At 40.5% G+C, this 25,537-nt stretch overlaps 1 protein-coding gene across 6 annotated transcripts in view; it reads right to left on the bottom strand.

Moving 5' to 3' along the window:
* Positions 1–25,537, bottom strand: part of map4k4 (mitogen-activated protein kinase kinase kinase kinase 4) — an 82,597-nt gene that overhangs the window by 17,636 nt on the left and 39,424 nt on the right. For 4 of the 6 annotated variants that reach the window (XR_008396540.1, XR_008396539.1, XM_017470064.3 and 1 more), the window contains exons 6-19: positions 24,279–24,369; positions 18,728–18,858; positions 18,226–18,280; positions 17,755–17,833; positions 14,448–14,623; positions 14,296–14,368; positions 9,608–9,818; positions 9,292–9,453; positions 7,215–7,301; positions 5,449–6,027; positions 4,520–4,702; positions 968–1,135; positions 599–705; positions 381–511 (exon numbers count right to left, since the gene is read on the bottom strand). Coding sequence is in view for 4 of the 6 variants with exons in the window: in XM_017470064.3 (XP_017325553.1) it covers positions 381–511; positions 599–705; positions 968–1,135; positions 4,520–4,702; positions 5,449–6,027; positions 7,215–7,301; positions 9,292–9,453; positions 9,608–9,818; positions 14,296–14,368; positions 14,448–14,623; positions 17,755–17,833; positions 18,226–18,280; positions 18,728–18,858; positions 24,279–24,369 (2,233 nt within the window). In the remaining 2 variants the exon portion in view is untranslated. The remainder of the gene's footprint in view (positions 1–380; positions 512–598; positions 706–967; positions 1,136–4,519; positions 4,703–5,448; positions 6,028–7,214; positions 7,302–9,291; positions 9,454–9,607; positions 9,819–14,295; positions 14,369–14,447; positions 14,624–17,754; positions 17,834–18,225; positions 18,281–18,727; positions 18,859–24,278; positions 24,370–25,537) is intronic. The other 2 variants (XM_017470066.3, XM_047156194.2) reach the window with 1 other exon arrangement.

Genomic DNA, 25,537 nt, shown 5'->3' with positions numbered 1-25,537 from the left:
TTCAGTGTATAGCAAAAAAACAAAGGCCTTGTCCTTTCAATACTTTCAGAGGAGACTGTACAATCTACTTGCTCAGTAAATAGCATGTTGGTTCATCCTTGTTCAGATAAAACAGATAATCCATGTAACTGCTCACTCTCGGCTCCCAACACACTTGCACCCAGGGCTGCTGGGAGCCGAGACAGCGTGTGCATCATGAAAGTGTGTGCATGATGCCTGCACTTGTCCAAAGATTGAAACATGCAGAAGAATAATTTGGCCCTTGTAATAGCAGAACGGCTTAGGATTCCAACAGCAAACCTGAAAACGAATAACGTTTTCCTAATCTGGTAGGTCTGCCTTTTTTTAATAACTGTGTTTTTGTGTCTGTGTGTACTCACTGCGTGGTCTGAATCTCTCTCCTGACCCAGTGTTGGAGTTGCTGGATGTGGAACTAGACCCTGAGGAGCTGCTGCTGGGTCTGGGAGCCATCCTCTCTACCCGCTCCCAGAGCAATCGCGGATCAGCGTTACTACGGAGACAGGTATGAGCGTGTGATCTCTACACAAACACATGCACAGCACACAGAGTCACAGCACACACAGCAATGCACACATACCTTCCGACATTCTTCTGAGCTGGCAGGTTGCTCTGTGGTGCGCCGCCTTGGTGAGGGGCGTCACGGCGAGAGAGTACTGGTGACCTGGAGGTTGTTCTTACTGGAACCTTCCAGGGAGACATGCAGGGATACTCATTGATGTATACTGTGCACATCTGTGTTTGGACTGATGTGACAAACACACGCTAACCTTCGGATCACTAATTTCGCACAGGTCAACAAAGACAAAGTCACGCGGTTCCCGACATATACATACACACACTTAAAAAGGATCACCAGGCTAAACAGCCAAGCAAAAAACAGCTGGCGCACGCTGGTGCAATCTGGCACACTACCCACGCAGACCAAGTCATCTGGGCCTGTGCTTACCCGGGGAGGCTCCTCGTGCGTGTGGGGCGGCGGCTCGGGGCATGGTGGGTGCTGCTGGGCGCGAACGTGAGTGAGTGAGGGAGCGGACTCACTGAACGAGTGCGTGCGGGAGATGGAGGGAGGAGCGGCTGAGCTGCTCTTAAGAGCGGCTACCTGGGACCACTGCACCTTTCCAGAGACGGAGTGGCACAAAGCAATGAAGTAAGGTGAGGAGGACACAGAACAAGAAGGAAAGGGTGTGGTGGGGAAGATGAAAACAGAACGAGTTATGAGGTATGAGTTACAAAGCAATGACAACAGAAATAAAACAAAAGAAAAAAAAGGAGCTTTTACTTTTAACTCAGAACTCTGAAGTAACAGAATGCGTGGTATTATGAACTGGCTAAGAATGCAGGAAAAGGTTAGCAAATGTTTAATAATAAAACAAAAATAATAAAATATTCTACCTAGAATATACTGATCAACTTTGTAACTGATGACCTTTTAAAGGTTTAATATACATACATACATATATATACATACACACACACACACACACGTGACTGACATTTTGGAAAATGACCAATAAGTGCAACACATAAAAGTAGAATCATTCAAATGAGGGGTGGGGGTTGAGAATAAGAGGATGAATGACTCAGCCAAAAGAAAATGGACGGGCAGGCAAAGAAGTCGAGGTACAAATGACAGGTTTTGGGAATATTTTGTTTCTGTAACTGTAATCACGTCATGTCCCATTTGGAACACCACACAGACCCTGTATAACACAGCAGAGCCATTTTCTAGAAAACAGAGTGACCAAAATGGAGCAAAACAGAAGTAATAAACCACAGAGAACAGCCCGTGTACATTACACATTCACAACACCAGAGTCAAAACAGACCACAGCTGACAAAGGAAAGAAAGAAAGAAAGAAAGAAAGAAAGAAAGAAAGACAGACAGACAGACAGACAGACAGACAGTGTAACCGTGAGATCTGATAGCTGGAAAGAGGCTGTTAGAAGAGAGCAAGCAAAGAGAAAGAGAGCTTACAAACCCCTACAACTTGACTACAGCCCAACTACCAGAGAGAGCAAGAAAGAGAGCAAAGTACATCACGATTCAGTGAACTGCATGAGGACAAAGCTGCATAACATGAGCATTAAACGGCTATGACAAGTGAAAGGTAGTTAGTAGCTGTTAACAATCTCATGACGTTATGAACTTGGCCTAGTAGCTGTAAGTGATTAGAAATGTTGGCATAATTTAGGAGAATTCCTACAGCTCCGCATTAACTAGGTAGAGACCAAGTGAAGCAGGGAAAAGGCTATTTAAAGAAATGCTTTTTTTTTTTTTTTTTTAAACCTGTAGTGTACAGGTGCATCTTAAAAAATAGAATATGGTGGAAAAATTATTTTTTTCCCGTAATTTAATTTAAAAAGTAGAACTTTCATATATTCTAAATTCATTACACAAAGTGAAATATTTCAAGACTTTTTTTGTTTTAATCTCGCCTTACAACTCATGGAAATGAAAAATGCAGTATCTCAAAATATTAGAATAAAGAATTTATAATACAGAAATGTTGACCTTCTGAAAAGCATGTTAATTTATGCACTCAATACTAGGTCGGGGCCACTTTAGCATGAATTACTGCATCAGTGCGGCGTGGCATGGAGGCGATCAGCCTGTGGTACTGCTGAGGTGTTCTGGAAGCTCAGGTTGCTTTGATAGCGGCCTTCAACTCATCTGTATTGTCAGGTCTGGTGTCTCTCAGAGATACTTTATGGGGTTCAGGTTAGGCGAGTTGGCTGGACAATCAAGCGCAGTAATACCACTGTCAGCAAACCACTTACTAGTAGTTTTGTCACTGTGGGCAGGTGCCAAGTCCTGCTGGAAAAGGAAATCAGCATCTCCATAAAGCTCGTCAGCAGATGGAGGCATGAAGTGCTCTAAAATCTCCTGGTAGACGCTGCATCGAGTCTCCACTTGAGAAAACACACTGGACCAACACCAGCAGATGACATGGCACCCAAAATCATCACTGACTGTGGAAACTTTACACTGGACTTCAAGCAACTTGGATTCTGTTCCTCTCCACTCTTCCTCCAGACTCTGGGACCTTGATTTCCAAATGAAATGCAACTTTTACTTCCATCTTCCCCATGATTGTGGTTGTGTACTGAACCAGACTGAGAGATTAAAGGCTAAGGAAACTTTAGCAGGTGTTTTGAGTTAATTCGTTGATACGAGATCTTCTCAGGTCGAAGTTTCTATATTATAAATTCTTTATTCTAATATTTTGAGATACTGGATTTTTTATTTCCATGAACTGTAAGTCGTAATTATCAAGATTAAAACAAAAAAAGGCTTGAAATACTTCATGCATGGAAACTAGAATATATGAAAGTTCCACTTTTTGAATCAAATTACAGAACAAAATTAACTTTTCCACAACATTCAAAATTTTTTGCGATGCACCTGTGAGATTACCGAAGACAACAATTTCAACACATTTCCCTGGACAAAGAAAAGAACAGAAAAAAACACTGCTCTTTTACGTATAATGGATATCTAAGGACACTTATTAAATTAAACTCGACTACATATAACAATTTACACATGGCAGCCAGCAGACTCTAACACTAAAGGCCAGAGGATGAGTCACACGAGACTCATGTCTTACCAAAATTCTCAAAAGTTGAGTAATACTGTAAAAAGTCATTCGGTTTTTGTACGATTTTCCCGCCATTGTGACCCACACACAACTATCCTTCTGTCTGAAAAAGTGTAAAAAGGTAAAACAGATTTTGAAATAATTAACAAATCCAATTATTTATTGCTTAAAAAAAATGTATTAACAGAAAATCAACAACTGTGGGGCTCCTAAATGGTGAGAAAATATGGGGGGAAAGTGAATAATCACCTTTAGACTTTCATTATTTATCTTTCAGTACATAGTTTACATATAGCTTTCAGTCATTTTCTCAGTACAGGGAAACATGCTGAAATTCACATGATTTAAAAAAATAAATAAACAAATAAATAAATAAAATAAAAAAATAAAAAAGGTCCTCAGAGTGAAACTGAAGAAATTGAAGAACGGAACTAGGAAAGGTGGATTTGTGCACAGAGCTAGAGAAAGAATGACTAAAAGAAGAGATCTGGAAAGAGAACACAAGGGAAAAAAAGTTTCTCTTAAACACAGTCAATAAGGGGCAAACGAGCGACGCTGTGGCTTTTTCCTAACACCTGGTTATTTGACAAATCCTTAGTTACGAAAATAAATAAATAAATCTCGCAAGTTAAATTTTATTCAAAAATCCATCGTGTTATGAAGGATTTGACTGAGGACATTCTTCTCAGACCAGCATTGTTATGACCCACAAGAATATTGATAATGACTTCAGTAAAACAATTACAGCAAGTTATATGAAAAGTTTGTAGCATATCCGGTAAATTTTGGGAAAATTTGTCCATTTTTAGCCCGTAAACTGCAACTTCATCACTTTCAGCTACGTCTGGTAGATAAGAGATTTTTGGGGTGTACCCGAGGTGACGCATTACCGTGGTTACCTGAGGTTCCATCGGGCGGTGCAGGGAAGGCTGGGCCGACTCAGAGGCGCTGCCATTGGAAAAGGTTTCAGCGCGCGGTGGGACGGCGGGGGGCTGCTTCTGAGGCCCTACGGCGGGGGGCTGCTTCTGAGCCCCTGCGGCCTGTGGCGAGCCTTGTGCGTTCCTGCGGTGCCGCTCATCTGCCTGCAAACCGACGAGCAGCAGTACAATGTGAACCATGAGCAGAAAAAGGTGCAACAATTTTAGCTATAAACACTTTAAAGGAGGACACGGCAAGAACATCCACATGAGCCAAAGCAAAGTTGGGTTAACCTGTAAACAGAATTTTGACAAGAGTTATTTGTCTCAAGCACAAAACATGTGAGTTTTGTGAGTAACATGTGAGTAACAGATTTCAAAATGCGTTCAGGTGAGAGGAGATCAGAACAGAGCAAAGTGAGATGAGTATTCTACAAAATGTGCAAGAAAATGAAAGGAAAATCAGCAAAACTTAGTGATTTAAGCAAAAGAGAATGCATAAGCAAAGAAGAAGAAGAAAAAAAAAAATCGCTTCAGCAACTCATACTATGTGACTAAATGTAACAATGTGCAACTGCATAAAGATGTCACAAAACTACCCATGAGAAACAAAGAATCAGCAGTAAGAAAGGCTGCCAGTTTCCTTCAGATGGATGCTCTACAGTAGGCATGACGTCTTGTTGCGAATTTATTCAGTACACCCTTCATTACCACAAATTACCTGTAATTTATCAGTAAAAGCACAAACGTTAGGGAGAGATAAACACGTGAAACGGGATTTATTAGTGCAGGCGAGCAAGCGTGAGGCAATAGTGGTGGTTAATACCAGTCTATGCAGAGAGGCAGGGTTATCGGTCCGAGCAGACACAGAGATTAGCAAACCAGATTACAGCAGTGGGTTACGGCTTCACCTCTCTGATTGGCTCCGAGTCAGGGGCGGAGCACTGGGATTCTGACGGGAGTGTCTGATTGGCCCGGCCCTGCTCCTGGGCAGGCGGAACAGCCTGTGGGATCGAGCTCCTCTGTGTTTGGTCTTGAGTGAGAGGATTCTTCTCTGTGGGAACTTGCTGAGGCTGAGGGATTTGTTTATTTTCCTGTGCGCTCTGCTGTGGCTGGGGAATCCTGCTCCTATCCTGCGTGGAAGGCGGGGTTTTGGTCCTTTCCACAGCCGACTGTTGCAACTGCGGGATTCTGGACTTTTCCTGGCTGGTCAGTGGCTGGTTCTTGCACTTGTCCTGGTGCTGCTCCACTGGAGCTTTTCTGCTCTTTTCAGATAAAGGCTGCTGCTGCTGGGGAATTTTGCTCCTTTGAGCTGAGGATGGGGGCTGTGTGGGGTTTTTGTTCTTGTCTGCAGCTGGGGGCTGTGCTTGAGGCTGCTGTTGGAGACTTTTAGCCTGTTGGAGGGAAAGCAGATATGCCTGCTCCTGCTGTAACTGTCTCTGGAGTCTCTCGGCCTGTCTCTGCTCCTCCAGCTCCCTCCACTTAAACTCCTGACACACACACAGTGCGTAAAAGACGCATGGATTACGTGCTGCATAAGTTTCGATACGACATCCAGCTTTCATGATACCTAGTCTCAACCTCAAGGTGGTTAATTCACACAAATGCTAATAACTGCTTCGCAAATCCTACTTTTTTTTTAATCAACAATAATAATCAGTTCATCTGCTTGTTGCGTAGATAACACCATATATATCCTACAAATAACCAACCACTTGTTCTTGAGCAATTGTGGCATGGTGCTAAAGAGACCCTTCGAGGGATGCACAGACATACATCCCTTAGGGTATTTTTTTTTGTGTGTGGATTTTTGGTTTATTTACATGTGTAGCGTGAAACTGATCCAAACAGCAAACTGCACTGATTCTGTCTCTGCAAATAAAACTTAACGGTGAAAAAGCACCCAAGAAAACAAAAGTGAAAAACAAAGTATATGATTCACTGTAAAAGGTGAGATGACCAACGGAGTGAGTAGTAAGAACAGTAGATCCATAAGCCACATTAGGAAAACAGGATTTCATACTATCCCAAGACTCCCTGTACAAACCTGTGAAAAATACTAGAGCTTCACATCACACTGTGCTCCTCAGACCTACTTCAGATAGTTTTAGTGTTTTCCCTTCAAGTAATGATCAAGACTTCAAGTTATACTGTACTTAAAACAAAACCGAACTGCTAAATGACTAAATGCTCTTCTGAATCCTGGATTAAAATATTTAATCAAATAAAAGTTTAAATTCATCTTTATCATTTTTAGATGCCCATGCTTTCTTTACCATTAAGACATATCCTTTTGCACAGACAGAACTGAGCCTAAAAATATAAACAGCCAGGGCTCTGGTAGAAATCTCTCAGCACTAATAGTCAGAACATAACATGTGTCTTTTTGCATCCCAAAGCTATAAACATGCATAATATAAATATGTTGGAAAATAGAATGACATATAGGACATACACAATACACAACTACAATTAACCTAATAAACTGAGCATCTGCACTCTAGGTTACTATATTAAATATAGTAGATTATGATATCTTATAATCCCTTCATCCTTTCCATTTATAATCACTGGAAAAGTGAAGTCTCTTTATAAAAAAATTTTTTTACACAAGAGCAAGAGAGTGAGAATGAGAAAGAGTGAGAGAGAGAGAAGAAAAAACCGGGCATATGCTCACCAGTAGCATGGCCTGTTCATGCAGAAGCTGCTGCTGTAGAATTTCCAGATGTCTCTGCTCCTCTTCCAGTTGCCGCCTGATGTACTCCTGTTAAACAAACCCAGGGTCACGTTACCTCAACATTCAGTTACTCAGGAAGCCAATAATCAGCTCAATTGATCACTTTGGATAGATAGATAGATAGATAAATAAATAAATAAATAATTTTAAAAAAGCATTTATAATTTATTCTGATTTTGGCCTGAAAGGCCGGTTTGGATTTCACATTCTCAGATCTAATGATGACAAAATCTTGGCAGACTTGTACAGGGTGTCTGAAAAGTCAGGAACCCAATGGTAATATGTCGAGCAAAATCAGCAAAAACACGATAAAGAGGCTGAGAAAAGGTGTAGGGCGTAAGGGTGAACATGTAAAGCATATGTTGTAAATAATAAATATAAAATTAAGTACATGTAGTTTTACTCTCATTGGTTCCTGAGGTTTTAGGCACCCTGTACAGCAGACTGTCCGATAACACGTTCTCCAAGTCAGATTATTGATACTCCAGCAGCAGTATAATAGTAGTGATCTTATGCCTAAAGAAATGCTTCTTTAAACGGTGAAGCGGACGAGATTTGGGAGGAGATCTGAGCCATTCGTCGGTGGGAAAAAGAGTACAACAAGAACTGCAAGTGATCTTTATGTAATAAGGCTGCAAGAAACTGTAAAGCTGCCATTTTCTTTCCATGCTCCATCCCAATCCCTGTCATGACAGAACTCTCACTCATACATCACACCCGTATGTGGTTCTTCCCCAAACTGTGGCCACAAAGTTAGAAGCACACAATTGTGTAGAATGTCTGTGTAAGCTGTTGCATTATAATTTCCCTTCACTGGAACAAAGAGGCTCAAAAATGTTCCAGCATGACAATGCACCTGTGCACAAAGCAAGCTCCATGCAGACATGGTGTGTGAAGGCTGGAAGAAGGTGGAAGAACCCGAGTGTCCTGCACAGCGCCCTGACCACAACCCCACTGAATACCTTTGGGATGAACTGGAACTGGAGCCTCCTCACCATCCCAACAACAGGACCTGATCAACCTGCAGTTCTTGCCTGGTGTCCCACTAAAGCTAAGCAGGGTTGAGCCTGGCCAGTACCTGGATGGGAGATCTCCTGGAGAAAACTAAGGTTGCTGCTGGAAGTGGTATTAGTGAAGTCAGCAGGTGGTGCTCACCTTGTGGTCTGTGTGGGGCCCCAATGCCCCAGTATAGTGACCGGGACACTATACTGTAAAAACAACACTGTTTTTCAGAGGAGACAAGCATTTGTTTCAGTAATTTCTGCTGTATGCCTCACACCAGTGCATTCAGGTAATCCAATACTCCACACAAGTCATAACCTTTTTGATTAATCGTAATCTTTACACTGAACCAATAATGAGTTTGAGATTTTGCTGAAGATTTAGAATCTCATAAATAAATAAATAAATAAAATCCCCCTTTCATAGCTTACCCAGGATTATTATTTACATACATTTTCCATCATCAGCACCAAGAGAATAATGGTAAACTATTTGTCCACAAAGCAACACCTATTAAACAGGTGGTACAAGTGTTGATCGTAATATCAGAACTAATAAACAAGTGCATCCGGTACTCTGCTTTCTTCTTCTTGGTTCTCTATGCTGTAATTCTCAGATTAAAAGACAGTATTAAGTATGTATAAATGCTCATTAGATGTCAGAACACTTGCTCTTCTGTTTTTTTTTTTTTTTTTTAAATAAAATAAAAAAGAAAAAGCCACCAACAGTATTCACCCTTAAATGAAGCACTCACAGGTCATGGACCATCTGATGCTTTCTAATCTTTTCTGGCCAAAAGCTTCAGGATCTTGAGGCTCGCAATCTTATTGGTTCAATGCAATTCCAGATGTACAGCGAACAGCCGTGATAAGCTTGCATGTTTCAGCTGATTTAACTGAGCCTTACATGAGTTATTATGTTATCACAGTCCAAACCTGTGACACGTGCCTGTGCTCATGTCAGTAAAGTTCTTGTCAGAACGGCATGTTAACAGTTGTTGCAGTGAGACCTTCACCTGTTCACGGTCTGCTCTCCTTTTCTCCTCCTCGGCTCTCCTGCGCTCTTCCTCTTCCTTGCGTCTGCGTTCGATCTCCTCTAGACGTCTCTTCTCTTCCTGCTCGCGTCGCCGCTGCTCTCTCTCCTGCTGCCTCCTCATCTCTCGCTCACGCCTCTGTTGCTGTAAAGAGCCAGCAGAGGGGGACAAAGTGAGAGACAAAAAGACGAGGAAATATGCACCGTACATGTACTATAGCAAGAAACCTGCACGTTATAACAAAGGCGACTAGAACAAGACAACGGATTGTCCCGTTTCTCTGGCACTCCTCCCATACCTCCTCAAGCCTCCTCCGTTGCTCCTTCTGCTGCTCGATACGTTTCTGGCGCTCGGCCAGCAGTTGGCGTTTGTACTCCTCCTGCTCACGAAGTTGCTGTTCCTGCAGGAGCTGCTGCCTCCTCAGTGCCTCCGAGCGTTCCTTGTTCTCCTGCTGCAGACGAATAAAGTCCCGCCGCAGGGTCGACTCACCCGGCACATTCACAATGGAGCTGTTGTAAGAGAGAGACATTAGCCTAGCTACAGGAGCACACACACACAAAAAAACAGTCCTCAATCCACCTTCAATGACTTGCAAAGCAATATTTATAATCAATGTGTGACTTTCAACTATATGCATGTATGTACACAGCTGTGAAAATGTATTGATCCTGATTTCTTCTGTTTTTGTTCTCTCTCATACTAAATAGTTTTAGATCTTCAAACACAATACAACATGAAACAAACGCAACCTGAGCAAACATACAACACACACAAGTTACATAAATACATAAGTTATTTATTTATTGATGCAAAAAAAATTTTTTTCCAATACCTATTACCAATATGAAAAACTAAGTGCCCCCTTAAACTAAAATCTGGTTGTGCCAACTTTAGAGCAATATCTGCAACCAAACACTTCTGATAACTGCAGATCAGTCTTTCACTTACTTCTAGGACTAGGACTTACTCCTATGATTTGGATTATTGTCTTACTATATAATCCAGTTGCACTTCAGTTTCGACTCCTTCGAATCCTTTAGGATTCTGGTAGAGAGCAGAATTCATGTTTCCCTCAATTACTGCAAGTTGTCCAGACCCTGAAGTAGCAAAGCATCTCCACACCATCACACTTCCACCACCATGCTTGACCACAGGTATGATGTTCTTTTTGTGGAATTCTTTGTTTGGTTTACGCCAGATGTAACAGGACCCCTGCCTTCCAAATTCAATTCAATTCAATTCAATTTTATTTGTATAGCGCTTTTTACAATAGACATTGTCTCAAAGCAGCTTTACAGAAATATCAACATGGTATACAGATATTAAAGGTGCGAATTTATCCCAACTGAGCAAGCCACTGAGTGGCGACGGTGGCAAGGAAAAACTCCCTAAGATGTTTTAAGAGGAAGAAACCTTGAGAGGAACCCGACTCAGAAGGGAACCCATCCTCATCTGACTAACAACAGTTAGTGTGAAAAAGTTCATTATCGATTTATATGAAGTCTGTATGGCGTTAGGAGCAGCCGTAGTCCCAGCAGTCTGGAATTAAAGAAGATTTGAGCTCCATCCAGAGGCAGAAAGGATCTGGATCTCTAGTATCTCCATAAATTCGTGTGGGGCTCGGCGAAAGGAGAGATTGAGAAAAAAGATAATTATGACTGCGAAGTAGTAGAACAGAATCTAGTCAGGGTGGGCTTGAGTAAACAAATACGTTTTAAGCTTAGACTTAAACACTGAGACTGTGTCTGAGTCCCGAACACTAATAGGAAGACTGTTCCATAACTGTGGGGCTCTATAAGAGAAAGCTCTTCCCCCTGCTGTAGCCTTCACTATTCGAGGTATCGTCAGATAGCCTGCATCTTTTGACCTAAGTAGGCGTGGCGGATCATATAAAACCAAAAGGTCGCTTAGATATTGTGGCGCGAGACCATTTAGTGCTTTATAGGTTAATAAAAGTATTTTATAATTAATGCGAGATTTTACTGGGAGCCAATGCAGTATTGATAATATCGGTGTGATGTGGTCGTATCTTCTAGTTCTAGTTAGGACTCTAGCAGCTGCATTCTGGACTAACAGTTCCACTTTCGACTCATCAGTCCACAGAATATTCTCCCAAAGGTTTGAGGATCATCAAGGTGTGTTTTGGCAAAAATTCAGATGAGCCTTAATGTTCTTCTGGGTTAGCAGTGGTTTTCACCTCACCACTCTTACATGTATAAAATTTTTACAAGGTGTCTTTCTGATAGTGACCCCAAGACGCAACTAACTTCTACAACTCTCCTGTCATCCTTGGAGATTTTTTGACCACTCAAACCATCCTCTTCACAGAGCATTGAGAAAACAGTGAGTGAGAAAAGAAGCCCTTGCGCTGTTGTTTTTAGGAGTTAAAAGAGAAACCTAACTGTTATGCGTTATGTGGTCTCTCCTTTTTATGTAGAAACAATGTCTCCTATTGAGCTTCATTCTAGCCTCATTAGCAACGTCTCCCTGGAACTCAGAGGTATAATGAAAACACAGCACCAGCCAAAAATTTAACACCAGAATCACTCAACACGTCACAAATATTTCAAGATAAACATATTTTATGTGCTTCTGGGTGAAGTTTTCCTTCATTTTAAAATCATGTTTTTGTCAAGAGTGCAACAACTACACTACTTGTTTCAGATTAAGAGAGAGAGAGATTGTTGAGGTCAACAACATAATGCTTAAATTTACGTAAGCAGTAGAACTGTACTTATTAGAGGTGTTAGCCTGGCTGCACCAACAAAGTGGACAATTTTAGGTATCATTTATAGAATTCTGAAAACTTTCTGCTGAACTATGAAAAACTCATGAAACATTGAAAAGTAACATTTTACTTCCTTATTTAATTGCTTGTTGTTCTTCTGCAAATTCTAGAGAAACGTCCGTTTCTACTCCTGTGTAAAGACGACACAGAGCTCTGCACCTCATGGCTTTCTGAATGAGTCAGTTTACTTTAGTAGGAATATAATAGTATTTTGTTATATTCACCAACAATCAGATCTGTTCAGATGCATCACTGTCAAAGGCTGGCCTTAAGATACAACCGTGCATTTTACACACAGTCAGCTGAGCTACTCAGTTTTAGAGCGTCTCAACTTGGCAGAGCTAAAATATGTGGACACCTGTCCATCTGACCCATATGTGCTTGTTGAACATCCCATTTCAGATTTATTCCCCTTTCACTGTTATAATAAGCTCCACTCTTGTAGGAAGGTTTTCCACTAGATTTTGGAGCATGGCTGTGGGGATTTGTGTTCATTCAGTTACAAGAGCGTTAACGAGGTCAGGCACTGATGTATGGTGAGGCGACTCCAGTTCCAGTTCATCCCAAAGGTGTTCAGTGAGGTTGGGACTCTCTTGTGCAGGACACTCCAGTTCTTCCACTACAACCTTCACACACCATGTCTTCATGGAGCTCGTTTTGTGCACAGGGGCATTGCATTGTCATGCTGGAACAGGTTTGGGCCTCTTAGTTCCAGTGAAGGGAAATTGTAATGCTACAGCATACAGAGACGTTCTATACAATTGTGTGCCTCCAACTTTGTGGCAACAGTTTGGGGAAGAACCACATCTGGGTGTGATGGTCAGGGGTAGGGCTGGACGGTAGAGCTCAAAAACGTATCACTCGATAATGCTTCATATCATTCGGTTTCGATAATTACTGACAAATTTGAATCTTTTTTTTAAACAAAGACCAGTAGAAAAAAAAAGGTTTGAATTCAACCACTGTATTTTTAATTTACCCACTTCATTAAGGCGGACAACAAATAATTTTAGCTTTAACAGTCAAAAAAAAAGAGAATTTAAACAAAAATCTTCTCTAATATCTTACATGAAGATTAAACAAGTGCTAGAGAAAGTCTTGAACTTAATAAATCAAATGTTACAAAATGTGTGCAATGTAAAAGGCAAACTTTAAGGGGGATCAACATCGCATTATAGTGCAGAATGAGACTCCTGGTGCTCTGGTTTGTGCTCAGCCTGTTAGCATAGTTAGCCTAGTCTCGTATATAACTACCACTTCAACACTTACTTCCGGATAACACTGTGCAGAGGTCCGCATCTGACGAGTTGAACTCCTGCTCTGAGGACAGAGCAAAGCTGACATTTTAACAGAAAACAAAAAAGCGGCAAAATGTCACCTTTCTCCCTTGCACACTGTTCAGAGTCACACGCACTGTACATGTGCAGAGCACTGTGCATGCGCACTACAAGTCTCTCGCAGCTTGTTTCTCTGTACTTGGCCGAGCCGTTTTTTTTTTTGTTGTTTTTTTTTTTTGCAAAGCTCACACACATCGGTGTTCTGATGTTGGTCAAATGAAAAGAAACCAAAATAACTGCCACGTCCTTTTTTATTCACAATCTCCTCGGCAGGCTCTGAACTCATTTTCACGTGTTTACGTGTTCTGATGTCACATGGCGATGGAGCAACCTAAACCCACAGATACGCAGCTTGCTATTGGCGGTTTGCTTGTCACTCATAGCACACTCCTTTATCAAGGCATATTATAAGCTGTTTATGATCCAGGGATGGCGCACACTTGAGGGTTGTTCATGCAACCAAACTTCATGTCTGTTTACATTTTATCAAGCGTTATACCGAACATTTTTTCTATCGTTTCCGATAAATGTACCATCGATAAATACCGATAAACATTTTATCGCCCAGCCCTAGTCAAGGGTGCACATACTTTTGCTCTACTGCCGCACACACACAGTAATTACCCTTGATAATTGTTGGTTGAACTCAATTATACAACAATTCTATTAAAAGATGCCCCATTAAAGTAAATGTCCCATGCGGATGGTCTATAATTTACTTTTTTCCAGACTTCTCGAGTGCTGTGTTAATAACACACAACACCGATCAGTTCAATCATGCTGATAGTCACAAAAACATGCATATGAGTATGTAAATACAACCAGATCAAGTGAATAGGTGTGGTGTGTGGGAGACAGTACCTTGGTTCTCCCTCCTGTTCTGGAGCTTCCTCCTCCTCTTCCTCACTGCCACTGTATTCATACTCAGTTTCATCTAAAATCGCAAAGAACAAGCACAGAATATTACACAGAATCAACACACACAGGCAGACACACACCGTGTGTATACACACCCTTCTCTCCCCTCTTCTTGCGGGTGCGGTCGATGTGATCTTTGAGCTGGATGCGCACTTGTCTCTCGTTCGGCTGGTCTCGGATGAACGGGTGCTTCAGCAGCTGCTCCGTGGTCGGCCTCTGAGTGTAGTTCTTCACCAGACAGCTTTCAATAAAGTTAAAGAACTTCTTGGACCTGAAAAAGAGAAGGATTCAACAGACACACAGAGAAAATATTAAATAAAAGCCGAGGGAGACTTAAATGAAGATGCAGTCGCAGTAACCCTATTTGTTGCCTATTGTGGCAATCGTGAAATGCATAGAAATCCCAAAATGTTTGCAGAGTGAATCAAAAATTTATATTCAGTTTTTAAAAAGACATTTCTTAGTAAAACTAGTCAACATAAAAGAGTCTAATAGACCTGAGAAAAAGGAAACAAGACAGAAGTTACGACTTTTCAGACTGAACTGAAATGGAGTCAATAGAGATTGTATCATGAACAAACACAAAATATTCAATAATATTAAAGTCAGTATCGTTTTCTGCCTGTTTTCTCCTGCCCTGTTCACTCGTCTTACAAAATCGTTAGCTCAGGCAATAATGATAATGAGTCTTTATTAGTCACATACACATTACAGCACAGAGAAATTCTTTTTTTTCACATATCTGAGCATGTTAGGAAGCTGGGGTCAGAGTGCAGGGTCAGCCATGATACAGCACCCCTGGAGCAGAGCGGGTTAAGGGTCCAACAGTGGCAGCTTGTCAGTGCAGAGGCTTGAACCCCTGACCTTCCAATCAGTAACCAAGAGCCTTGCAGTGATCAGGAATAATATACATTATATATAAGGCGGGATGAACGTAAGAGATAAGAAATAAAAGATGAGTTAGTCTTTTTTTTATTATAAAAAATGTATATGTATTTTTTTTAAAAAATAATGCTACCCATGAAACATCTGGAAATCATTCAGGATGCAAGCTAAATATTCTTAAGTTTTATACACTGACGCTACAGGAGAGAAATGCTTAGAAACCGGACTCCAGTCATTTGGAATATTTAAGGCTGACTTCACCCAGAGATATAACTACACAATATGAGAGCAACTGTGGCCCTGCTACCCAAGCAATAAAAAGAAAGACAGAGACACATGGACTTTTCTCCCACTAGACCCAGAAACCGTAAAAAAATCAATGTCAGTCTACTCTGTAGATTCCAAACCCTACCAGTGGAGGTCCCACAGAAACAGTTTAGTGAGTGGGACAACCTTATTTCAAGATTCACCTGAAAACTAATAGATTCAGTTGGGATTCACTAAAAGAGTTCGATTTAAGGCACTTCAATGAGCAAAAGAAAGGAGGAGATGGGGGATTCATGGTCCTGTCTCTATACTATACATCAACAAGGGAAGTTTTAGAAATATCCAGTCATCTATTCCTATTTCTAGGTTTGTTATAAATAATGCTAGAGTGTTTATTACAATGTCTATTGAACCAATAGCAGTAGAAAATTCGTATCAGCCCTCTACAGGCATCCAAGAATCGAAAGCACATAATACAATGTTTATTAAATAGGAATGGGGAAAAGAAAGGAAATGAGATTCTTCACGACCACTAAAGTGCAAGTGATCCAAGTAGGGTCAATAGACCTAGGCCTTTGCTGGAGACACTGTGGAAAACCATTTGCTCAGTTATACAACCATTTCAGAAGGAAGTACAAACAATGAGTAGGGATATTCTAGGAACAGACAGGTAGCTCTTGTCCTGTAAATGGATTATTGTCATGGGGGAAAAAAAAGGAAAATTTCTACATTCAAATAAAAAGCTCCAAACTGATGAAGTTAAGCAAGTGTAAGAGAAGCCATTCTGTGTTGGATGATGTAGGAAGTTGCTGACTGAGAATAACTGATGAAAGACTACCCATGTGTTTTATTCTAACTGTTTTTCTTGGTTTCAATTTTTGTTTGTCCATTGAAGTTCTACCAAAGAAACCAAGAAAAAAAACTTTATTTATAAAAAAAAAAAAAGAAAAACTGCATAAGTATTCTCTAAACTGGTTCATTTGGAAACAGGCATGGTTACAGCAACAGGTTTTTAGCTTTCCAATGAAGAATGAAATCATTAGCACATTGTGACAGTGGCTCTAATCCGCCCCCTAGTGGAATAACAGACATACTCTTTTTTTCAAATATTTAAATTCAAGTTAGTATTTGGTACATTGAGATATACACAACATATTAATTGCAGCGAAATGCTTGGTAGCAAGCCTCAAACATTGGAGTTGGGCTAAACAGGATCTACAGTTCCCTCCGAAAGTATTGGAGCAACAAGGCCAGTTCTGTTGTTTCTGCTATACACTGAAAATATTTGGGTTTGAGATCAAAAGATGAATAGGAGACGATAGACCAGAGTTTCAATATTTACATCTATTTTTTTTTTTTAAAGAAACTTGAACATGGCTCATTTGTTGGCAGACCTCCCATTTTTTAAGTGAGCAAAATAATAGGAAAAATTTGTTTTACGGTAAATTCAAGCAATTAACACTTAATAGTTGGGTGAAATACCCGTATCAAGCCTGCGACTCATTGACATCACCAAATTGTTGGTTTCTTCTTTTGTTATGCTGTTTTCAGGCTTTTACCACAGCTTCTTTCAGTTGTTTCAGGGGAGTTTCTCCCTTCAATCTCCTCTTCGGCAGGTGAAATGCTGCGCATCTGGGTAAAGGTCTGGTGTTTGACTTGAATAGTCTAAAACCTTCCACTTTTCCCCCTGATAAAGTCCTTCATTGTGTTGGGGAAAACAACGTTTGACACCGCTGCTCTAACCTTTCAGACCAAAAAGTCATTTGTTCTCAAACTTGAGGTTGTGACTCCAGTATTAACTATGGTGATCTATGGTGTTCTAAGTAAGTCTGACTTACGGAAAAATGTAAGCTGTTTATTGTTTACTATTCAAAATGTCATTACCCTAGTTTATTGATGCAATTTGGCAATGCTCATTAGGTCATCATTTAACACCCGACCACAGCAGTGCTGCATCTAATACAGCACACTCCTGTGTTAAATAAAGTGGCTCTTAAAATGGGTTCATGAGAACCCCTGCCATAAGCGTCCCAGTCCCAGCTACAGGCAGGAATGTGCAGTTTGAAAATAATCATACCGTGATAACTGCCTAAACCTTTTCTAAACCATGCTGTGATGTTTATTAACACAGTATGTTTTACTCACTGGCACTCACTCACAATCATTATTAATCTCAGCACTGTTGTACTGACCTGGTACTGAACTGAATGCAGCATAAACTGGTGTTCGACCGATATGCAGCACACTCACCATTTCTTGGACTTGAGCCTGGGTGGAGGGTTTCTGGGAATGAGGAAGAGCGCTCGCATCGGGTGCATGTCACACAGCGCTACCGGCCAAAAGAAAAAGCAAGGCACATTTACAAGAAACATTCATTCACTGATCAAGATCTGAAGACTTTGTTCACATGTGGACTTTAATTCAATCAGTAGTCCAGTAACAGTATTTAAAAGATCCTCTAGCTGCCTAACGAGACATTCTAAAACTCTCCACGACATAACTACACGAACAAGATACGCTTATATCACTAACGTGTTATTACAATCTCAATTAACAACCCTGATCCTAAAGTGTTACCCAGTTTGATTTTTCACAAGGCATTAACAGTTTATACAGTAGATGATGCAGTTTTACAGAGGAGCATTTGACAGAAAGCTGCAGAGACAAGGAAGGAAAGAGAGAAAACACAGAGGCCTGCAGAATTGAGCTAACTGCACTTACGCGGTGCTCCTTCAGCCATCTCTATAGCCGTGATACCACAGGACCACAAGTCGCTCTGGATGAAATGGAGAAAGAGAGAGATGTTTTGCGATTAGTGGAAAAATTCAGCTTAGAATCATGTACTGATGCACTGAGTGAGCAAGCAGTGATCATAAAAGCTTTCTGAGCCATGAATCCGGTGTGCGTGTGTGTGTACACATCAGTTCCAAAATGATCGGATTATATGTTGCAAAATTTTCAGTGTCCTATAAAGCGAGCCCACACAATGCCAAGATTATTTCTAATCATAATAGAAATGTGCACCAAAACAAAGAAAGAAAGAAAGAAATGGATTCATTCAGTTCACTGGAGCGGACAGAAAGCAGAGTTTCTCACCAGCACCAAAGATTCCCACCCGAACTAAAACTTTCAGCTGGGCTTTCTGAATTCCAAATCCAAATTAAAAGGTGTGTGCGCCAGATGTAAGGTGTGTGTGTGCATACAGACGAAGTGTGCTTCTTACCCGGTAGTCGTAGGTAGCGTCAGGGTTTTCGTCGCAGGCGATGACCTCGGGTGCCATCCAGTACGGCGTGCCAATGAAGGTATTCCTGCGTCCCACGGTGCGGTCCAGCTGAGCACTCACACCAAAATCCACTGAAACAAGCAAGCAGTGGGATTAGCAAATTATTCACACCATTATTTCCATTCACCCATGAAGTATTCCAGAGGCCAGTGTGACTCAAGCACAGAAATGTGGGTTTCTAAAGGATTAGTTCAGTGATTTTGGGTAATTACTAAGGCTGGGTATTGCGAGCAATTTGGTGATTCGATTCTTATTTACATGATTTTGATTATCAATATTTCATTTAAAATGTTAGTTTTGCAGATATGGAATCTATGTTTTAGTATAAATGCTGGTAACCGAAACTCTCCTCCTTATATTACTGAAATACACATTTACATTAACAATAGGGCCCACACAATTATGTTTAATTACTTTTTACTTTTACTTTGAGTAACAAACATTGTAAAAAGAAATCATAAATGTGCATACAATGCCCACAAGGTAAGCACAAACTGCACAATGCACATTACTCGGGGAAAAAAAACAACAACAACAACAACAAAATAACACTGTAAATGTGTAACATTGACATTCATTAACAACTTAAAACATGTTTAATAAATAAAACCGTTTTCAAAATTCAAAACTTGAAAGATGGCAACATCTTCAGGACGAGAGATATTCATATCCTCTCATGCATTAAGAATCGATGGGACAATTTCCCAAATCAATATCTTATCGTTAAATTGAAGATTGATTAAAATTGGAGAATCGATTTTTTTTACCCAGCCTAGTAATTACGTAAATAAACGATATGGTGATAAACATGGGCGCAGCCAGACCTTTCACAATGGGGTGGCTATAGGTTAGACCCAGTGAATCTATTGGGGTGGCAATTGAGGGTGGGATAAATATCACAAATCTCCATCTGTAGAAAATAAAATCATGTGACTTTCCCTGTTTGTGTACAGCCCGAGTACAATCAGCATCAAACATAAAAAGCACACACCTAAGCAACATTTGTTTCTTGTCAAGCTTCATAAAATTCGTAGCTAACATACATCATGAGATCTTCACTCTCAACACAAACCCCATTTTCCACAATTGCTAACCACTTCTGCTATGGACACATGACTCATGCCCAAGTTCACAGCGCCTGGAACTCTGTCCTACACCCACCTGAACACAATCCCCACTTCTTCCCGTTGCTTCTAATTATTCTAGTTTTATTAAAACATCACCAGTCTTTTAAATGACTATTCTAAGCCTGCTGTTTAATTGCATTTCTGGATTAAAATTTATTTGACACTTTTGATTCATGTCTTTCTTACATCGCTCTGTTACCGATACGTTGCCTGTTTTGCTCAGTGGATGGTATTAAAATGCCAACTCCAACTCTGCATGGTTCATGGCAACGTAACTAAGTTACTCCTACAGTACAACAAAATTATACATTTGAAAGCTTTAGCTAATGGTAGCCGATAAACTAAAGAAATCAAACATTATGCTTCCAAATAATAACCATCCTTCATGGCAACAAAAAGTCTGGCTCACCTGTTTGTTTATTGTGGTCAGGACCAGGAAACAGTTCACTTCTGTGTTACTAAACTTTGTTATTCTTTTCCATCGCACAAAGATGAAATAACCTTTTTACATTCCCCAGTAGACATCGTAGTGAGTGTCCTGTTTTCATTCAAACTAGCCTATCACAGTGAGCTTTACCAAGTCATTTGGTTTCAAATCACAACCTTGATTAGTGCAGCAATAATAATAATAATAATAATAATAATAATAATAATAATAATAATATATTACTGGGGTGGCCATGCTTCATGCTAGGGTGGCACTGGTATTTAGTTACAGCCCTGGTGATAAAGTAAAATAATACTTAGAAAAGTAAAATATTTTAGATTTATGTTTTAAGTTAACATCTAATATATTTCCAACAATACAGTATCAAGTAGAAAACTGTTACATACAAAACTGTAAAATATTGGTGAGTGGGATGGTGTGATGTGGCTCAATGCTAAGCAGAGTTAATTATTTTCCTATAACAGCATTTCCTGGATGTTTTTACTCCTGTTATGCCAACAATTACCATTTTGAATTTATTAATTAGCAATGTCATGTTTTTTTAAAACAGTTTATGCTATATATACAGTGAGGGAAAAAAGTATTTGATCCCCTGCTGATTTTGTACGTTTGCCCACTGACAAAGAAATGACCAGTCTATAATTTTAATGGTAGTTGTATTTGAACAGTGAGAGACAGAATAACAACAAAAAAATCCAGAAAAACGCATGTCAAAAATTTTATCAATTAATTTGCATTTTAATGAGGGAAAAAAGTATTTGACCCCCTCTCAATCAGAAAGATTTCTGGCTCCCAGGTGTCTTTTATACAGGTAACGAGCTGAGATTAGGAGAAGACTCTTAAAGGGAGTGCTCCTAATATCAGTTTGTTACCTGTATAAAAGACACCTGTCCACAGAAGCAATCAATCAATCAGATTCCAAACTCTCCACCATGGCCAAGACCAAAGAGCTCTCCAAGGATGTCAGGGACAAGATTGTAGACCTACACAAGTCTGGAATGGGCTACAAGACCATTGCCAAGCAGCTTGGTGAGAAGGGGACAACAGTTGTCTTATCTCACCGATCGTTATCAGTTCGTTGATGTAAATGGTGAATTCTCCATGCGTACTGAGGTTACTTTTGGAGTTCCACAGGGTTCTGTTTTAGGCCCACTGCTCTTTACTTTATATATGCTACCCCTAGGTCAAATTATTCGTAAACATGGAATTAGCTTCCACTGTTATGCTGATGATACACAGTTGTATGTTTCACCGAAGCCAGAGGACAGACATAAGCTTAGTAAAGTTGAGGATTGTGTAAAGGACATTAGACATTGGATGTTAATTAACTTCCTTCTGCTTAATTCTGATAAAACAGAAATACTTTTATTAGGCCCACGTGTAGCTAGAAGTGTTCTTTCTGATCACATGGTTACTCTGGATGGTCTTTCTGTTTCATCATGTGCAGCAGTTAAAGACCTTGGAGTGATTATTGACTCCAGCCTATCATTTGATGCTCATGTAGATAATATTACTAGGATAGCCTTCTTTCATCTCAGAAATATTTCTAAAATAAGAAACATATTGTCACTACATGATGCGGAAATACTAGTTCATGCATTCGTCACCTCTAGATTAGATTATTGTAATGCCATACTGTCTGGATGTTCCAGTAGGAATATAAATAAGCTCCAATTAGTCCAGAATGCAGCTGCTAGAGTCCTAACTAGAACTAGAAGATACGACCATATCACACCGATATTATCAATACTGCATTGGCTCCCAGTAAAATCTCGCATTAATTATAAAATACTCTTATTAACCTATAAAGCACTAAATGGTCTCGCGCCACAATATCTAAGCGACCTTTTGGTTTTATATGATCCGCCACGCCTACTTAGATCAAAAGATGCAGGCTATCTGACGGTACCTCGAATAGTGAAGGCTACAGCAGGGGGAAGAGCTTTCTCTTATAGGGCCCCACAGTTATGGAACAGTCTTCCTATTAGTGTTCGGGACTCAGACACAGTCTCAGTGTTTAAGTCTAAGCTTAAAACGTATTTGTTTACTCAAGCCTACCCTGACTAGATTCTGTTCTACTTTCTCCCTCTCTCCTTTCGGCGAGCCCCACACGAATTTATGGAGATACTAGAGATCCAGATCCTTTCTGCCTCTGGATGGAGCTCAAATCTTCTTTAATTCCAGACTGCTGGGACTACGGCTGCTCTTAACGCCATACAGACTTCATATAAATCCATAATGAACTTTTTCACAATATCTGTTGTTACCCAGATGAGGATGGGTTCCCTTCTGAGTCGGGTTCCTCTCAAGGTTTCTTCCTCTTAAAACATCTTAGGGAGTTTTTCCTTGCCACCGTCGCCACTCAGTGGCTTGCTCAGTTGGGATAAATTCACAGCTTTAATATCTGTATACCGTGTTGATATTTCTGTAAAGCTGCTTTGAGACAATGTCTATTGTAAAAAGCGCTATACAAATAAAATTGAATTGAATTGAATTGAAGTTGGTGCGATTATTCGCAAATGGAAGAAGCACAAAAGAACTGTCGATCTCCCTCGGCCTGGGGCTCCATGCAAGATCTCACCTCGTGGAGTTGCATTGATCATGAGAACAGTGAGGAATCAGCCCAGAACTACACGGGAGGATCTTGTCAATGATCTCAAGGCAGCTGGGACCATAGTCACCAAGAAAACAATTGGTAACACACTACGCCGTGAAGGACTGAAATTCTGCAGCGCGCGCAAGGTCCGCTGCTCAAGAAAGCACATATACATGCCCGTCTGAAGTTTGCCAATGAACATCTGAATGATTCAGAGGACAACTGGGTGAAAGTGTTGAGGTTAGATGAGACCAAAATGGAGCTCTTTGGCATCAACTCAACTCGCCGTGTTTGGAGGAGGAGGAATGCTGCCTATGACCCCAAGAACACCATCCTCACCGTCAAACATGGAGGTGGAAACATTATGCTTTGGGGGTTTTTTTCTGCTAAGGGGACAGGACAACTTCACCGCATCAAAGGGACGATGGACGGGGCCATGTACCGTCAAATCTTGGGTGAAAACCTCCTTCCCTCAGCCAGGGCATTGAAAATGGGTCGTGGATGGGTATTCCAGCATGACAATGACCCAAAACACACGGCCAAGGCAACAAAGGAGTGGCTCAAGAAGAAGCACATTAAGGTCCTGGAGTGGCCTAGCCAGTCTCCAGACCTTAATCCCATAGAAAATCTGTGGAGAGAGCTGAAGGTTCGAGTTGCCAAACGTCAGCCTCGAAACCTTAATGATTTGGAGAAGATCTGCAAAGAGGAGTGGGACAAAATCGCTCCTGAGATGTGTGCAAACCTGGTGGCCAACTACAAGAAACGTCTGACCTCTGTGATTGCCAACAAGGGTTTTTAAACCAAGTACTAAGTCATGTTTTGCAGAGGGGTCAAATATTTATTTCCCTCATTAAAATGCAAATTAATTTATAAAATTTTTGACATGCGTTTTTCTGGATTTTTTTGTTGTTATTCTGTCTCTCACTGTTCAAATACAACTACCATTAAAATTATAGACTGATCATTTCTTTGTCAGTGGGCAAACGTACAAAATCAGCAGGGGATCAAATACTTTTTTCCCTCACTGTAATGTTGTTGAACGTCCACGACACAGTTTAGTTCCAATTATCATTTATAACAGCTATAAGCAGTGTGACCAATTATAATATCATGGATTTCACAAAGGTGATTTCACTCCAGAATGAATTCCAGGTTATGTTCGTTATTAAAATAAATGTCAAATTCCGTTAGTTTTGAGGTAAACCATCCTGAACCTGAAACATCTGAACTTTTGATGCTTTGTTGTGCTGAAGTTTCCTGTAGTGGAGCATACTGGGTAAGCATAGCACGAGAGCACTGATATGAAACACTTCTGCTTACCCAGTTTGACTTCTGCATTTTCAGTCAGCAGCACGTTTTGGCCTTTAATATCTCTGTGGATGACATGGTGGGCGTGCAGATGAGCCAGGCCCTTTAGACAAACACACACACACACACATTATGAGCCTGGAGAAATAAAAAATAAATACATGCATCAGAGATATTTGACAAAAAATATTTTTTTAACTAATGGAAAAAGTGCATTAACTGAAGCAATAAAAAGTAGTTAATACAATTACATGTTTTGAAGAATACAGACTATTCTGTACAGCATCTTGAAAACAAAGTTCTATTTCATTTCTACTGACTGCTTTCAGCATCTGGATGTCCATCACGTGTACATGCAGGTCGAGTGTTTGTATCAACAACGTCACCTGTGACCTGGGTGACATATGCCTTTTGCCCCGGTACTAAAGGCACGTTCACCCCAAAAGTGACCTCTTGTTATCTTCTTGAATTGGTAAGCAGGTTTCAGGAGTGCAGGCACCGCTGGTAGTCTTTTAACTCGAAGTAGGGTTGGAGCTACGAACTTTCGTCTTCCAAAGACTGCGGCTAGCCTTTTTTGTGATTGAGTAACTTCAGATAGTGCGCTATCCAGCAAGAGGTAAGTGAACTATGCTATCAACGCTGTTTAGGAGTGGGCACACTAATTCGTCAATCAGCAGTTTACAGTCCATGATCAGTGTCCATGACACTAAATAACTGAAGTCAGGTTGGAATCTCCTCCCGTAGTTTTCCGCTTACACACATCATGGAGTTATTCCCCACGACTTTGGTAGTTTCATTTTTTGACGCACTGTCGGTTAGCAACACACAATGGGCTTCATTGAACTGTTTTCCATCCCCATGATTTAGTTTATGAATTTGTTTAATTATTGGCTATGGTGCGTTCGTGCTTAACGGCACCATATTGCATCATAGTGCATAGTGATCATAGAGGGATCATTCCCCAATATTTGCATTGTTTCAGTTTTATAACTGACCTGTTGTTGGTAGGACAGGCAACACAACAACCCTCATTGGGGTTGATTGATATGGGTGATTGTTTTTGTCCCCGTGATTTAGTTCGTGGATTTCTTTATTAGTTACAGTGAAAGAGTGTGTTGCTCTTAACTGCACCATATTGCATCTCAGTGATCTAAGCTGTGTTACCATACAGAGATATTGCAAAGGGAATATATTTCTCTCTTTAGTTTTCAGTTGCCACCTGGCAAAGTGTTCCCACACAGAAAACCACGTGGTACCCATGTTTATGACAT

This window comes from Ictalurus punctatus, chromosome 6, assembly GCF_001660625.3.
Source record: "Ictalurus punctatus breed USDA103 chromosome 6, Coco_2.0, whole genome shotgun sequence".
In the NCBI taxonomy this organism is placed as follows: domain Eukaryota; kingdom Metazoa; phylum Chordata; class Actinopteri; order Siluriformes; family Ictaluridae; genus Ictalurus; species Ictalurus punctatus.
The sequence above is the reverse complement of the archived record's forward strand: the minus strand, read 5'-3'. Positions and strand labels throughout refer to the sequence as shown.